The sequence below is a fragment of the Onychostoma macrolepis genome, chromosome 03 (genome assembly GCF_012432095.1).
Source record: "Onychostoma macrolepis isolate SWU-2019 chromosome 03, ASM1243209v1, whole genome shotgun sequence".
Taxonomy (NCBI): domain Eukaryota; kingdom Metazoa; phylum Chordata; class Actinopteri; order Cypriniformes; family Cyprinidae; genus Onychostoma; species Onychostoma macrolepis.
Window position 1 is genome coordinate 15,407,272 of NC_081157.1, and position 18,535 is coordinate 15,425,806.

General features: G+C 37.3%; 1 protein-coding gene across 3 annotated transcripts in view; it reads right to left on the reverse strand.

Moving 5' to 3' along the window:
* The window catches only part of LOC131536442 (ethanolamine-phosphate cytidylyltransferase-like), a 52,922-nt gene that overhangs the window by 16,267 nt on the left and 18,120 nt on the right, over positions 1-18,535 (reverse strand). For 2 of the 3 annotated variants that reach the window (XR_009269962.1, XM_058769356.1), the window contains exons 1-3: positions 12,984-13,247; positions 1,273-1,361; positions 3-164 (exon numbers count right to left, since the gene is read on the reverse strand). Coding sequence is in view for 2 of the 3 variants with exons in the window: in XM_058769356.1 (XP_058625339.1) it covers positions 3-164; positions 1,273-1,361; positions 12,984-13,081 (349 nt within the window). In the remaining variant the exon portion in view is untranslated. Of the gene's footprint in view, positions 1-2; positions 165-1,272; positions 1,362-12,983; positions 13,248-18,535 lie in introns of those variants that run through there. The other variant, XM_058769357.1, reaches the window with a different exon arrangement.

The following is an 18,535-nucleotide window of genomic DNA, read 5'->3' on the forward strand; positions in this document are numbered from 1 at the left end:
ACCTCCATGAACACAGAAATCGCAACAATATCTGTCCAGAGTCTCAAGCGTAGTAACGTATGGAGCGCCTTCCACGATCTCATCCACCCACTTGATTGCTCGCACCATCTTATATCTCTCAGCTTGGGTGAACACTGGAGGACCTTTGTGCTTAGAGATCTCCTCTGCATGAAAAGTGAGACACTAGAATCAGTCAACTTCATTTCCATCTTCTGTTATTTGTTTCACAATGAAATTTTTGGCCAAACTATCCAAAAATGTTTCTGATTTTAACAGCTAGGCAGCATGGTTTCCATGGTTCAACATCTAAAAAAATAAAACAGACATTTTTTATTATTTTTCATATTATTCAGTCTAAAAGCATATGTCTACAATCTTCATCTACAGTTCTGGTTTTCAACTTGCTGTTATCTTGTCCAGTCTGTGAATTGAGTGTCTAATTTAGTTTGTTCAGTGTTCTTTTCTTTTGCTCACATATTTCTCTTTTGCCCAGTTTGTGTTGTTGTTACCTGTTTCCCTCCAGAACCCACCAGTTTTGGACTGCTCTCTTGTTGATGACCTTCTGATTCCCTTGTTGGTACTGTTTGCCCCTCATTTGAATTCCTTGTTGGTGCTGTCTGCCCCTCGTTTGATCTTTCTCCCTATCTGACCTTGATTCTCCAGTTTTTACCAGTGTGTGCCAGTGTGTACTTTACTATTAGATACTTTTGAGAGAGAGGAGCATTTGAGTCCCCATCACGACCCATCTATATCCTAATATGAAAATTCTAAATCAATCAAAACCTATTTCAGTCATGCCTTCATTCCATGTCTCGTGTCAGCTCTCATCTGTGCAAGCTAAACAAACTGATTGAAAAGCCTGTTGTCTATGCAATCTATGCAACTCCCACATTCTTGGTACACAATCTTTTATCACAAAAGTAAACACGTAAATACATCATACGTAAAGTTTAATCCCACTCACCCAATTTGTTTATTCAATTTGTCAGTGTGTTACACTTGTGTTATACAGTGTTGTTTGTTGATTATATTGAGTGTTATGACAGTGTAACACATGCACTGTCATGAAACTAAGATCGATATTATCAACAAACAACACTGTCTGGCACCGTTTGAATGCAGTCTAAAAAATGCTGGGTTAAATACAACCCAGCGCTGGGTGAAATATGGACAAACCCAGCAACTGGTTTGTTTTGACCCAACGGTTTTGACCCAATAGCTGGGTTTGTCCATATTTTACCCATTTTTTAGAGTGTGTGTGTGTATCCTTACCGTCAGTATGCACTCCCACAATGAGATAGTCCCCCATAGCCTTGGCTTGTCGAAGTTGGTTGGAATGACCATAATGGACCATGTCATAGCTAAGAAGGGAATAAGATAGATAAAGACAATTGTTAAAATGAGAAAAATATCATACATAGCATACATTATTATTTTATTAGTCTTGCATTTGAATAAAAACCTGTTATATACAGTACAACATTGTAAAGCTAAACACTGACTCTTTGTCCTTTGCTATATGCTAATTAATTTATTATTAAAAAATTATCCATTAATAAAAATTACATAAATTAACAAATAATAATATAATAATAAAAAATACAGACATACATACACATTAACCTGACAGATAACACATTTTTACAATCTTGAAATTTCCCACCATAAGTCATTATTGAAGGATTACAATTACAAGGGCACAGTTTTGAACAGGTTTTTATGTACTCGCTAAATATCAGAATTTAGTAAATTTTTTACCCAAAATATCTCACATACTGCGAGTTTAGCATATAAAAGCACTGTGATTGACATCACACATTCTAAATATAGCAGAATTATAAAACTAGCAGAATAATCGTGTTCTTTTTCACAGTAAGACCAGAACAGAGACCATTGTCCATTTGTCTATGTAAATTCCATTACCATACTGCTTCCACATACTTCTTTTGTGCATGTTTTTGTTTTTGAGTATTTTCTCATTTTTATCAATGATGATTTTCATTGCTGAAATACATCAATTAAAAACATTAAAACACAATATATATGAAACATTTCCTCCATTCTCACCATAATTTGATTTTAAAGTGAAATACAGTATGACCTGAACACGTTAGACAGGTTCCTTGAGATTAATCTATGATGAATAAATCAAACCTTTTATTTTTTAAATAGTCACTAACATTCAGCATAAAGAAACATTGTTTCATACTCGCTGTTAATCTGATTTCACCTGTAATAGTAATAGATTCATAAAATTATATAATTCAGAAACTTTCACTGATTCTTATGTTCCCAATTTATATTTATGTGCTTCCCAATCCCTCTAAGAGACATTCTATACCATCTGAGTGCCTTTGAATGGAATTTTCAGTGTTTATATTATACTTATTAATACTTGGTCTTTTCCTTTAAATTTACTAATAGCTCTGGTTTGGCATTATTTTTAATCTTTGATGTCATTTAGGTATATGATGTCACTATAGTTAAATATTTATATACTAAAATATATTTGAAATACATTTATTTTGTGCTAAGCATACTACAAATACATTTACATATTCATGTACTTAATAAAAATACCCTGCATCTGTACTTTTGGTATACTAAACTGGTATATTTAAGGTCTTAAACAACTAATTTTGCACTTTAATTGTGCGGAAGTAGTGCTGAAGTGCAACTCAGTATATTAAGTTTTTCTGATTGTGCTAAAGTGGAACTATTCCAAGTATACTTCAGGTACACTTTAAATATCTTGCATTTAAAGACCGATATTATTCAAAGATCATACAATCCTCATCAATAGTGACATTAAAACACATTTTAGGGTTAATATTAAGAAATGTGCACTGTGTACAAGTAGTACTACAAATAAAGTTTATTTATAATTGTTATATCAGTAAGTCTCAAGCGATATCCCAGCTAGAAATGTTTTTGTTCTAAGAATGTTCTGAGAACATTATGCTATGCACTGGTAATGTTTTCAGCGGCAAGTTTTATTTTAGTTCCCAGAATATTCTCCTAAAATGTAGGATAACATTCTCTAAAAACATTCTACAAATGTTTATTGATAACATTGTTAGAACATTATCCTCTAACATTCTAATTTAGATTTAAGCGGGAAAAATTCCATTCGACATTGGATGTGGACTCAAATGTTGCTCAGATGTCAAATTTTGATTGAAAGTAAAAACCCAACCTTTGTTTTATGAAGCTCCAACTTCATTAAATAACTCCAAAAACAGCATTACCAGCTTCAATTATTATAAATCAGATTGACTTTACATTGTCAACAGATTGTCATACATTTACAAAAGGTCTTATTGAGATTAACAGAGGTTTAGATGTTGATGTCTGTTTGAAAGTAGATGTTGATGTCTGTTTGGTTTGATGTCACCATTATGGTGATAAATGTTTGCTTTAGTTGGGCAATTTGACTCTTGACTTTTCAATGTTTCTCTCTAGCTGCTGTAACTATGTTTGTTATGGCAAAAACAGAAAGAGAAAAGGTCACCAGATGATGTTGGCTACACGCTCATGGTTCAGATATCGTCATATAGTTTAGTTATTCATTCAGTCTAATCTATGGTGTTATTTGCACATTATTTATTATAGCAATACAATGGTTCTACAGATTGAGATCCAGCAGAATTTTAATCAGATAATTTTGAGGATTTAAAAAAAACAACAACCACCTCGTTTGTCACACAAACATGACATGCTTCATGCCGCAATGCATTCTGGGAGCCCTGGATGAGTTTTGTATGATGCACCCAGAATACATTGCAGCATGAAGCATGTCACCATTGTTGAGATTCATACACTAATTCTTGATGTTTGTGTTTTTCCTAAGTGTTCAGTAGTTCAAAGTGATTTGTGAACAATGTGTTTTAAAAATTACAGGTAGAAATACAGATTATCTGATTAGAACACCACTGGATCATATGCTGCTGCAACACATTACTATAGTCACTAATATGAAGTTAATAGCATAGATTAGACTCTAGATGAGTATCAGCAAGAAGCCAACATTTTCTCTTGTTGGTTTTGCCATAACAAACATAGTCACAGCAGCTAAAAAGAAACATTGAGTCTAGAGTCAAACTGCCCAACTAAAGCAAACGCTTATCGCCATAATGGTGACATCAAACCAAACTATTACTTTCAAACAGACATCAACATCTAAACCTCTGTTATTCTCAATAAAAACTTGTGCAAACGTATGACAGAAATGTATAATAAGTGAAGCTGGTAATGCTGTTTTTGTAGTTATTTAATGACGCTGGATCTTGACATCAAACAAAGGTTGGGTTTTTAGATAGATAGATATATATTTTTTTTTTTTCTGGGAGTGCATTGAAAGTGACGTAGAATAAGATTGTTAAGATGAAGCATCTGCTTTTATATATTAATATGATGAAGCCAACAACTAGCCAACGGCTTGATTCTGCTGTATCTTAAGTAGACAGGATTACAGCAACACTGGCCATGAGCATGAAATATTAATTACTGAAACTGGTGTGCACTTTGCAGGCACCCAAACGGCAACTGAGCTGGGAGAATGATATCACATGCAGAAGCCAGCAGTGTTTGAAAGCCCTAGAAATTTGATGACCCTGTGCATATAAGGGGTGAATGAGACAAAGCATGTCCTGTTATATTTCACACCAAAATCAAGAGAATCATGCATTTCAATTAAGATATACATCATTAAATTCAAAAAGTCCGGCTGTGCTCAAAATCAAATAAAACAAACCAATAAAACATTTAATTCATGGGGATGAACACAGAAACTAGCCTCATTATGAAACCTCTTGTTAAATGGATGTCAACTTATCTATAGTCTCTTATGTCCGGAATACACTACACAATTTTTGCCCCGTTTTTCACAGATTTACAGTCTCGAAAAGTTGATTAGTTGCCAACGATCAGAGCCAGTCTGCAGATTTGAGTTGACAAAATCCATAGAAAATCGATTAACTTAACTTAGAGTGACAACCATCAGTTTATGTAAAGTCAGTTTATGAAGTATTTACATAGACGTTCAATGCGGAACAGCTTAAAGGAACACACCACTATTTTTGAAAATAAGTTGAGTTAAACAGTTGAGTTTTACCGTTTTCGAATCCATTCAGCCGATCTGATGCTAACGCTTCTTTCTTATTACATATGTAAGCTTTTCAAGAGCCAAACATGTTATTAAGTTTTTCAGCCATAGTCCAATGGAAGAGCAATTGGTATTTTTCCAGCACAGCGCAATAGAACTTCTTGCTTGTAATAGACACAAATCCACCAGCTTTCTTTCTTTAGTGGACATAGAGCAATTGTCTTCATACATACTCAATAAACACATTACAGGAAATTGGAGAGGAAGTAAATTGAGAAACATATTGAGTCACCCCAACCCAAAACGTCTGCATCTCCTCACATTCCCACAATATTTCAGTATTTTACAGTATTATATGAGAGTCTAATGAGGATGATTATAGTGTATAACATAAGTATATAGTGTATAACAAAAAAAAGTGCAACATGTACATTATGGTAACGTGAATGGGGGCACAATAAATCATCATAGTTTGGAGATGTTTTAATGCTTTTGCTTCACTGTGCGATTCTCAGTTAAACACATACTAATACACATGTAAGATTTAGTGACTGATTGACTCATTGTCAGCTGATCAGACCTGCCTACCAATCATGGTATGTGGTTTCTGCAAGGGTCATTTATTCTTCTGAGGTCAATCAAACCCTGTTAAATCACTTGGTTCTCTGTATGGCTGCATTAACACAGATGTCATGAGATACACAAAATTGGCCTTCATTTGATCTTAATCACATAACATGCTTTTTATTCTTGTCTTCATGAAGGCTTTCACTGTCTGTCACAAAGTGGAATCCACACTCTTTATGCTGACTAAGTGCTGACCATTGCTCAACATGGACTTAATGCATTCTTGTGCTACAAACATTACGTCCTCCTGCCCTATGCCCTGGTCAAAACATGTCAGGGAGGGATTACATGACATTTTATTGTGAATGGACTTTATCCTGACAATTCAGGGTTAGTGATTACACTTTCACCTAGAACCTTCACAACAATATTCACCTAAATTTTCACTTGAGGCAAAATGGTTATCATAAACATTTACATTAGTTTGGCCTGATTACTGTTCAGTTCAGTACTGTACTGAACTGTACTGGTTCAGTGGTCTGGTTACTGAAATACAAATAATACATTTTCAAAAGTAGCTATGGTAAATCTCTGTAACACTGATTCATTGTACAGTTAGACAGTTTTTTAGATGACAATGATGTAATGAATTTTGTGTATTACTCTAAAACAATGAATTAAACAATAAGGGCCAGATTTCCTAACAGCTTGTGCAAACACAAACCCTCCTTTGGTGTTAAATAACTACTCCCTAAATTTTCAAGCAGTGAAATTATTTTTGCAGCTGACCTTATGTCTTATGAATTTGCAGGAGTTTAATTTAGAGACACAAAATTTATGAGAGAGCAGTATTTAAAATGCAACACTATTTCCTAAGGTTTGCGGTAGACAAATTAGTTGTATTTGCAGCACGATTTAACACCAAAAAAAGCATGTCTTTACCCTCTTTGCACTTGACATTTGCTGCCACAGACAAGAGAGATGTGAGGTAAAAGAAAAAGATTTTTCTCCACTTGTGTTAATTTATTTGGAATGCTAGAGACCAACATTGGTACGCCATTGGACTGCCCATCTTAGTGTTGACCCTTCTTCATCTCTGATTCTATTTCTCAGATTTCTCTTCTAACCTAGTTGCTAGTTTGGACTGTCTCATTATTAACGACTGACTGACTAACGATTGCCACTGACTTTGGTCCAAATTTGCACTTTGGTGTTTTAACTGCATCGCTGATTCTGACCCTCTTTTTTGCCTTCATCTTCTGAATAGGCTCGGTTGCTGTCTGGACTGCTTCCATGGGCTTGGACCTTTGCCTGGCTTTCAAGACCCCTTTGATTTTGCCATGCTGTTGAAGTTCTGCTCAGAATTCTGTCTTTTCAGTTACTACTTGTCAGTAAAGCCTTGGTTCAGCATGCATCTGCTCTTGGGTCTTTTTTTCCCCCTGAAATCCTGGCATTGCTATGCAGGTATTTGGTGGTTGCTTTAATAAAGTCAAACCCCACTGTGGTCTTTGTGATATTGTGGTCTCTGAATATGATTTGGGTTCCTACTTTAATGTAACGCTATGGGATTCTCCCTTTTTATTGTCAATCAAGTACAAATTCTAAGTGTAATCACTTAGAAAAGTAATTCTGTCAGGGTGCCAATGTTGCTAACACCCAGACAAGCTTAAAGCAACAAGCATGTTGCCAATACCCAAGTTAGAGCTTAATGCAACAAGCATGTTGACAAGAATTGGCAAAATCCAACGTTGACAATTTTTGTTTTAAAGAAACAAGCATGTTGCCCATAGTAACCAAAAAAACCTAAGCAATGAGCATGCTGCTTATACTCGAATAAAGCAACGAGGACAACAGGAAAAGTTGACTTAGCTGCATTGACGACACATTTGGAGATGGAAGGAGGGTGAATATTAGACAGATGTGACAAGGAAGCTTTGATCTTCCTCTGGAGCATGCAGGGAGTGCTGACTAGGTCTGAATCTTGCTCTTGAGTGCACAGTCACATTAGCAAAACTCTGCGAAATTTCCAAACCAAGCAGTTAATATTAGTCAACGTAGCAAATTCCCATGGTACTAAATATATATAGGGAACAATTATCACATACTGTGAAAGGTGTCGTATTCCTATATAGGTAGACATGGATCAGCTGAGCTATAGCTGATGCAAGCTAGACTAATGTGACCTGCCAGAACTGATGCTATGCTTGATTACTGTAGTATACTTCTTCTCAGCATGATACTGCAGATGCCTCCTGAAGATGCCAAAGGCTCTTGAGCCCATCTGGGTATCATTTGCCAAAAGCAGCTAATTGTTGCTTCACAATAGAGAACTTACTGATGACATTGCTAAATGCATCACTGAAAAGCCTTGACCTAGAATGAGTAGCGTCTAACAGGAAGGCCTTCTCTTTCTCTGGAATATCTGTGAGGTTCAGCGGGTTTTGCAAACCATATGTTTAGTGGCATGAAGCGCCAAATCTATCACCCATCTGAGCTTCTTGACTGAGTCAGTACAGCCCCTTCATCCATCTCTTTCAGGACATGAAACTTGGTACACCTGCAGCAGTGCAATGACACCCATCTGACATCCATATATGACCAATTAGGGCCTATGTAGTCCTGCAGTGTTTAAAAGGCAGAGTAGGCTGCTGTGCTTCTTGCCAGTCCAGCTTCAACTTGTCCTTGGTACACGACACCACATGTACACCACATCAAACCCTATTGGCAAAGGGCATCTCAGGAACTGCACTCCAGTGGTTTGAGTCTTACCTCTCAGATAGGTCCTTCAAGGTATCTTGGAGAGGTGAGATGTCCAAGTCACAACATCTAACTACTGGGGTGCCTCAGGGCTCAGTTCTTGGACCACTTTTCTTCTCTGTCTACATGGCATCACTATAGGTTCTGTCATTCAGAAACATGGCTTTTCATATCACTGCTATGCTAATGACACTCAACTCTACTTCTCATTCCATCCTGATGATCCGACGATAGCTGCTCGCATCTCAGCTTGTCTAACTGACATTTCTTGCTGGATGAAGAACCATTACCTTCAACTCAACCTTGCCAAGACAGAACTGCTTGTGGTTCCATAAAACCCATCTTTTCATCACAATTTCACCATCCAGTTAGGCACATCAACCATTCAAAAACAGCCAGAAACGATTGATGATTGATGATCAGCTGACTTTCTCAGACCAAACTGAGCACGTCACACCTCTGTTTATCAATTTGCACTGGCTACCAATAGCTGCTCGCATAAAATTTAAGGCATTAATGTTTGCCTACAAAACCACCACTGGCTCTGCATCCCTTTACCTAAATTCATTACTTCAGACGTTATCTGCCCTCTAGAAGCTTGCGTTCTTCAAGTGAATGGCACATTATTGAGTCATCCCAAAGAGGCACAAAATCACTTTCACGGACTTTTAAATAAAATTTTCCCTCCTGGTGGAATGACCTGCCCAACTCAATCTGAGCAGCTGAGTCCTTAGCCATCCTCATGAATCAGCTAAAAACACATCTCTTCCATCTTTATTTGACCCTCTAACTCTAGCACTCTCTATTCTAATTCTATTCTTAAAAAAACACTCTATTCATTTACTAACTGCTTGTTAAAAAAAAATACTAGCTTCTCTATTCTTTTTGTATTCGATCTTTTTGTTTTCTTTTTATTTATTGTACAATTGATAAAAAGCAACAAAAAAAGGCCTCTAACACTAGCTTGCTCTATTCTTTTTCTATTCTGTTTTCTTTTTATTTATTACATAATAAATCCCAAATTTATTGCTACGTGCACTGCGTTAGGCTGAGACTTGTCATAGCAGACAAAAGTGAGACATCAGACGAAGACGTAAGGTAGACGAAGGAACAGAAACAGGAGGAGCCAGGAAAGGGGAACACTATGCTGATGTTCTGTTGATTTGTGCTACCCTGTCATATATTGCTACCTCCCATTAAAACAGTAGGTAGTACAATTCGATAACGAAAAATGCTACCTGTCAAATTATGGTTTATTAAAATCTACACCTACCCCAACCCTTACAGTACCACCTACCCTTACAGTAATGCAAATACAGTAATTATGTGTTATCCTCGGTTTTGGCTAGAAGGGTTACAGCTATGACCTGAAACCAACTATAAATATGGCCACAGCCATATCACCCTGTAGCCCAAGACTGGTCGCCCACTGAAGCTAAGCAGGGCTGAGCCTGGTCAGTACCTGGATGGGAGACCTCCTGGGAAAACTAGGTTGCTGTTGGAAGAGGTGTTAGTGAGTCCAGCAGGGGGTGCTCACCCTGTGGTCTGTGTGGGTCCTAATGCCCCAGTATAGTGATGGGGACACTATAGAGCACCGTCTTTCGGATGAGACGGTAAACCGAGGTCCTGACTCTCTGTGGTCATTAAAAAAATCCCATGGCACTTCTCGTAAAAGAGTAGGGGTGTAACCTGGCCAAATTCCCTCCACTGGCCTCTGACCATCATGGCCTCCAATAATCCCCATCCACTTGATTGGCTCTATCTCTCTCTCCTCTCCACTGGTATGCGGTGAGCGCACTGGCGCCATTGTCCTGTGGTGTCCATCCAAGTGGTGGTGGTGGTTGAGGAGAGCCCCCCCACATGATTGTAAAGCGCTTTGGGTGTACAGCAATACACAACAAAAGCGCTATATAAATGCATCATTCATTCATTCATTCAAATACATGGCCGGAGGGTGATGAAAGGCCAAGGTGGAGCTGACAGGCTGACAAGCCGAGGTGGAGGAACAAAAGTGGAAGCTGGTTCCAGAAGAGTTCTTTCAGGGTCTCATCATCCTAGTGTGCCTCACTGTAAAGTTGTAGATAGCCCTCCCCATATTCCTCCAGTAACCGGCCGTTCTGAAGAAAGCACTCTTCTTCATCAATTGTGGATATTTCTTCTGTCACATATATATATTTTGGATTCAAGGAGATGCTTGATGCAAAATGATAAGCAGGTTAAGAAACTAAGGAGACTTGTATGGACACACTAAGACTAAAATGAAAGAGTAATTATGAAACCAAGACATATGAACAAAAATGCAACTAAACAAGACATAATCTTGACAGCTATACTGCATCCATATTCTTCCTCTATATCACACATCCAACGATATAAATAGTGTATGTTTCAAATGTTTTAAATGATCATTTCATGTTTTTACAATTTAACAATTCTTCAGTTTACAATCCAATGTTCTATTGGTTAAAAATTGTATTTGCTTGTTTTAAAATAATAAACAAAGTTCATATCCAATAACGTAAATTTAATGGTGCATTAAGGCATTATGAGAACTAACAGGTATTCGCTCCATTCACTCCATAAACTACTGAACATAAAAGTACTTGAGAGAAGGCATCTTATGACCAAACTGAAAGAAATTTGAAAACGAAAAAAATCAAGTATGCCCAGAGCGGTTTTTCACAACACACATTTATAGAAAACCATACCAACATCTGAAAGTGAACTATACTCAACCACCTTAAAGCAAACTTTGGCTCTGTTCACTTTAAAGGGGTCATCATTTGGAGTGTTCACATATACACCAAAAATCCAGCGAACCGTGTTCAGCCCCCTGAAAAGGACCAAGTGTGAAAACACACAAACAGCTCACAGTCCAGAGAGAGATATGCTCACTCTCCAAAGCCTCAAACTCAACATTGGATCCTCAGGATCCTGACACATGAGGTGCCTCAGCAACCACAGAGCCCGAGCAACTAGGGACAGACTATCTTCCTTCTTTTTTCGAAAAGAAGGTACATTTCAAATGATGCACTTTCAATTTAAATTGTTGTCAGATATTGCTACCTCCCATTAAAACAGTAGGTAGTACAATTCGACAACGAAAAATGCTACCTGTCAAATTATGGTTTATTAAGATCTACACTTATCCCAACCCTAAACCTACCCTTACAGTAATGCAAATGCAGTAATTATGTGTTATCCATGGTTTTGGCTAGAAGGGATACAGCTACGACCGGAAACCAACTATAAATACATGGCCAGCAACCACAGCCACAGAACCTGAGCAACTAGGGACAGACTATCTTCCTTCTTTTTTCGAAAAGAAGGTAAGTTTCATGTGATGCACTTTCAATTTAAACTCACCGCATTGTGTGCAGTTTAACGAGCCATTCAGTGCAGCTTGAGCATAACCAAAGCCCAAACACGCATTTACTATGAGTGTCATCAGCCAATGAGTGTACTGCTGTGATTCTATACATGCTTCAGACAATTGTCACACCTGGAGGGGGCTCCCATAGCATCAGTTACTGACGCAGGAGCAAGTGAAACCTACGAAAGAAAAACAGTAGTGCAGCCAGTAGCATCATGAGCTGAGGCACCGGCTGACTGTGACATTCTCTTGTTATGCAGTAGAGGGTTTTATGGGAAGAACAGGCAGGTGTGGGCTGAGCGCACTGTTTACACTGCCTCTCTTTGGTAGTTCACTCCACTGTCTAATATTCTGGCATCCCAAACATTCTGCAACATTTGAAAAAAACACCATCACACAGGCGGACAGAAATGGCTGGAATTCTGAAAGAGAAAGGCACTATAATCCTGTTCATCATGCACATGAATCACCAAACACATTTTTTTTCAGTCAAATGAACTCACAAACTCTGATACTTAATCAGACAAAGCCTGCTTTTAGAGAGAAATGTCTATCAACTCATCTCTCAAGGCTGATAACCCCAACTCATGAAGTAGATAAAATGGCAAGCCTGTTAGCACTCACGTTTGTTAAAGCGTAAGTCATCCCTGCTCAGTGAATCACATGTCCTAGTGTGAAATAACAGACGGATTCTGAAGGTGGACAGTGTTTTTTTCAGTGTGCAGCTTTTAGTTACATTAGAATTTGTGAACTCTGTATGTGTTGTATTAAAAAATAAAAAATAAAAATGGAAGAAATAATATTTTACATTAATTTATAATATTTTACAACAAATAATATTTTAAGCATAATCATTATTATTGTTTTTGTGTTATTTACCACAAATATGCAACTCTAGACATGCTCTTATATTCATATAATAAGTAATACAATATTGCCTAGTAGGAATAAATATTCATAATTGTTATTTTTAGTAACAGTAGTAGAAATATTAATGGAAGCAATCAAAACTTCTTGAGCATTCGATGATATAAAGACTTTATATTATTAGATGTGGTGCATTGCTGTGGCTGTCAAGTCTATAGCCCGTCATATTATCTCATTCAAATGTAAGCAGAGCTCTAGTCGAGGGATATTGTTTTTATGCCAATGCGGTGAAAATGCATTTCAGCGTGCACTCACCATCCATCGCACCAGACACGGACAGTACGCCTCCTCTTCTCCGGACTGCAGGCTGCGGCGGCCGGAGCGCTGCTCACATGATGCCCGTTCTTCATCATTTTATACAGCCCTATTTACAAGCAAAGTCAAATCTCTGAAATTCACTGGTATTCAGTGCGTGTTACAGGACTGGGAAACCTTTGTCCTTTTCCAGGATAGCCGGCTTCTGCGTTAAATGAAGGTGACGTTCTAATGTGGGACAACGCCTCCTCTGCCGGCCAGCAAAATTACAAATCATACTACTGTGAAGGCTTACTCATGAATATTAGTAATATAAGATGACGTTTGGTCCATGGGCTTAATTCATTTGCTGAAAGGATAAGGGGTGTTTGTGCTTCTGGGCAAATGAAGTGAAAGCAAGCCCACATATGCTGCAAAGCTTCTCTCTCAGTGAGAGAAAGTTGCTTTATGAAATGTTAAGAGCAAAGCTTGCCAACATGAAAGACGTTTCTGACTTGATATGTTATTTGCAATGCAGAAAGACAGTTTTTAATGTGTTAGAAGTTCTATGCACAGAAAGTTCTGTTAGAGCTTCTGGAGCTTCTGTGAACACTAATGCTGTGTTAGGGAATGAACGAATCATATTAGTCATGGCTCATGAAAGTTAGTTCGCGTGCTTTACGCCTCATGAAGGTTTTCAAGCAACGTCAGCACTATGTTTTTGGGAAACGCAGCCCAGGCTAACATTCATAGCCTGTACCTTTGCCATAGTAGGATCTGTAAATTCGTTTCCCGGGAAGTGGCGTCATATGGTACGGACTCGTACGATGAGCGGTGACAGGCAGCGGACATTACTGTTACATAATCGCAGCAGCTCTCATGTCATGTGACAAGAAGTGTTGATAACGTGTAACAAATACATGCATAAAATCAGTTCATTTTAATAGGCTAACTATGATGCACTGGCGATATAGATGTATAGAATTAGTTTACAAAGAAATCAGTGAAATGTGGATTATCATATGTTCAGTGAACTTTTATATATCCCAATAATGCTAAAAATAATTTCTGAAATTGCCAGTCACGATCTATTATAGCCTATTGGTCTCCTTTTAAAATGGAGAGGCAGCTTTATTTGTCTCTTTTGAGATCATATAATGTTTTTATAAATACACATATTTAGTGTTGAGGTGTGAATAATAAAACACTTATGGGCTAAACTACAGACATCTATGTACTCTTCCAGACAGCAGCGTGTGCTGCTGTAACCTGTTTCATCAAAACCTAACTATCAGTGAAAATTCATGATGAAGTTTGCTGTAAAAACCACATTATAGTTGAAAAATATAAATTTAAGATGTGTCCACATGTGCACACAAAATGCATCAGTTTGATCGCAGTATGTCTCTGTACTATATGCCTCAGCCTCAATGGTACCTTCACACATATGGAAGTCACCCATGCCGTGGGCCCTCATGTACTTCATAAAATGACAGATGAAGTGGGTTTGCACCTGCCACTGATAAAAGTCTGGATGGTCTCTTTTGTCTTTGGCATGAAGAACTTGATGTCTGTTTTTCCAAAAACAAGCAAATAAACAGAATGACACTTTCACTATAATAATGAGAGAATTAAAATAATTTTTTGGATGAACTACCCCTTTATCAGCACAGTCAAACTTATAAGAAGCTTTTAGCGCCCCTCTGGAGATTTATGATGTAGCAGCACATAGCACAGCAGCACTGCTTATCCAGCAGATGGCGCTCCATTACTGCACCAGGAGAGCATATGTCCACAATTTATCTCCTTTCCAAAAATGTTTTTCTTAAAAACCAACTACTTATTTGAGTTTCTATACTAAAGACCATACCTATAGGTCCATAGGAAAGTTAAACAGTGGACATTTCACCCCAAATGAACAGCAAGAATAGAAAAGTGAATACTGGCATGCAGATGAATTGTGGACACAGAATGTGTTTGAAATAAAATGCTACTATTATTCTACTGTTACCACTATAGCTGTAGTAGGCTATATAACATGTGTGTAGGCTATATAATGTGTATGCCAATTTCAGTATTTTAAGTATTCTTCTAAATCCAACATTTCTAAAATTAATGCAGCCTAGAGCATTCAAGCTATGATCATTAAACACGTCTGTGGTGTTTGTTTCATAAGAACACAACATAAGCTGTATAAAGTGGCATGTAGCAACTTTTATTTTTCAAGCCATTAACCTTAATGTGTGCTTTAGTGACTCTGATCTCCTTAAGTACCTGCAACGTATATCTGACCTTGTACGTCTAATACAAAAGGTAATAACAACTGCAAAACATCTCCTTTCCTTTAAAAACATAAACAATGGTGCTTTGGCAACCATAAAACAAAAATGCAATACTTTTCAAATGCCTTTAAGCATGGTCTTCTTGGTGTAGGTGGATCATTTGTCTTTACAGAATGACCATTGTCCGATTAAATAGAAGAAGAAGAAGAGGAAGTCTGCATGCTCAGATGCACTGGTCTTCAGGTTAGACTTGAACATTCACTTTTTTGATCATTCAGGGTTTTGCTTATTTTCTGTCTTGAGACTTTTGCTATTTCTCCTGAAAACCTGTCACTTTTCTGTTCTGAACATGTATAATCTTGGACTTACTTCTTCCAAGTCAACAGCTTTCTTGTCCCAGCAGTTTCAATCTCCAAATCTCACAGTTTCATTCTTTGATAACAGTTTCAGCCTTTTGGTTTGCTTGTCATAAGTTGCCCCTCATCTGTTTTAAAGAGCTGTCTGTTTCTGCCTTATTGTTGTGCTTTTTATCATATCTTGTTTTGTGTCAATTCTGTAAGGAAGTGTTCTTATCTTACAACTCATTAAGAGCTCTGCAGGAAATGTTTCAGAGGTGTTGCTCGATAACACAGAAGAGCTAGATATGGATCTGATTTGCCTTCTGGTGCTTTCTTGCGCACGAGGAGTTGGACAAGCAGGGAGGGCTATTTCTGGAAAAGTAATAAACAACCACTACCAACAGGTATTATTTTCCATGGACAAGAAACAGATCAGTACCCACTTTCTGCCACGAATACTAAGGTCTGTATTGATCTTGCCTACAATTGTTTTAATGTTTCAGAAAAACTTCACAAGTTTTGACCATTCTCTCAGTGTTAGAATTGATTCCAGGCCAACAGATTTTTTTTTTTTTACATTTCTAATTCATCCTAAAATGCCCTTCATGTATCCTGGAAAGCATGTCTTTTGTCAGCACTTCTATTCTGTCTCATCTCAAAAGAACGGCATTTGCCACACAGCTCAGCTCTAACATTGTAGAATTGTGAACAAGGGTTTTCAATTACAGCTTGCAAAAGTGGATATTTTGCTGTCTCCTTGGCTATTTGCTTGAATTTCTGGTTAAACCACAGTGGAACTCACTTTTGGGGATATACATGTTTATGGTGCATCAGCTAGGACTATGTACTGTATTTCCCTGCACACTAATTCAAATCATATTGTTGCAGACTTCTCATTCTGAATGAGTGCAGGCATCTCATTCAGATTTTTTGATCTGCTGTGAACAATGGTAGGCTACCATTACTTCATGAAATCTCTCAAATCCAAAAGCTAAGTCACTCTTTTCGATCAGACCATATCCGCACTCAGATTGTGTCCTTTTCCCTGAAGGTATAGGCTTAGTCAGTTATCTGGAGTAAAACTGGGCCTAACTTATGTTTTGACACATTTTAGGAGATTTTTATGTTCTTGGTTGAATCAAGGAAGGGTAAGGACTGGTTCTGTTGTCAATGTTTACTTGAGCAGTTTCTCTGCTTGCACATGTTTACTTGTCCATTTGAACGCCTTTTTAATTCAACCCTGAGGTTTTTGCAGAGAGTTTGGAATGAATTTAAAAATGAAATGAAATACTGTGCACCAGTCATCTCACTTGTGATCTCTTCATGCTTTTGAATCTGATAATGTTTTATTTTTTGCCCACATTTATCCATGCATACTTCCATATCACCAGATTTAAAAAAACATTTTTTGACACAGACCATTGAGTGTATTCAGTCTGCAGGTTTAGATTGTGTACTTAATGTGTACTTGTGCAGTGTACAAGTACAAGTACAAGTACAGAGCCAATGAAATGCAGTTAGCATCTGACCAGAAGTGCAAACGGCTATATTTATGTTATGAATATAAGAATGTTATATTCTTCTCAAATTATCATTTTTTTCTCAGGCTCCTATGTTTATGTTCAGTTACTTCACTTTAATGGCAATGAAAAGAACCTGTATGAATTTTATACGGTTATTTTGTCATTCATAACCAGAGTGTGATAACCCCTCCTCCTTCACTATGTAATTAAAGCTGTGACAGTTCCACAGTTCATTTTTATTTTATTTATTTTTGGTTTATTAAGTGCATTATCTGTGTATGTAAAGTATGCCTTTTCTTTTTGGAATTTTTAGTGTGAGCACATGGCTAGCACTATTTATACTAAAAATGGCACAAAATAGTGCATAAGAACCTGAACTAAGATGCAAGATTTAAGGGACATAAAGGCAAATAAGTCAAGTCAAGTCACCTTTTTTTATATAGCGCTTTTAACAATACAGATTGTGTCAAAGCACTTAACAGTATCAAAATGGAGGATAGTGTCAGTAATGTACAAGATTAAACACTCAATTTTCAGTTAAAGGCATTTCATTATTGAATTCAGAGATGTCATTGTCTAGCTCAGTTTAGTTTAAATAGTATCTGTGCAATCAAATCGATGATAATCGCTAGAAATTAAGTGTCCCCAACTGAGCAAGCCAGAGGCGACAGCGGCAAGAAACAAAAACTCTCTCTGTGACAGAATGGAGAAAAGAACCTTGGGAGAAAGCAGGCTCAGTCGGGGGGCCAGTTCTCCTCTGGCCAGACGAAACGCGCAGTTCAATTCCAACCACAGCCATGTCAAATTGTGTAAAGGGCTTATCTGATTCCCGTGGTCTTGTCCCGAAGGAGCATTTTAATTTATAATTTAACGTATTTGTTATACATTAAGTAATATCATCAATGGACATGAAATGTACCCTAAATTACAGAATGACCCAAAGCAGGCTAACAAAACATAACAACATGCCAGCAACACATTAACAATGCTAAGCATTCAAAGTGTTTTTTAAAGGTCTACTGGCACCAAAATGATCTAATATGGTCTGACTTTTAAAGGGTATTTTAAAATTTCAGACAAGGCTTTGTCAATCCAACAGCAAATACATAAGAGTAAATAAAATGAATAAACATCTCTTTTATTATTAGGCCTGACTGCTAAATTTTCACATAAAATTTATTACAAAATAACCATTTTTCCCCTAATATGATAACTGGACTGAACATCATCTGACAATGTTGCACACTGTTATTTGCAGCAATTATTGTTGCATTAAATGATCCTGTTCATATACTATTTGTAGGGAATCTCACGTAAATAGCGAGCTAGTATTCTATTCCGAACACAGCCAAAGACATGCTATATTTCTCCCTCAGGATGCTATGTTGTAGATATAAGAGATGTGGAAGAGTGAATGTCTCGATGATGAT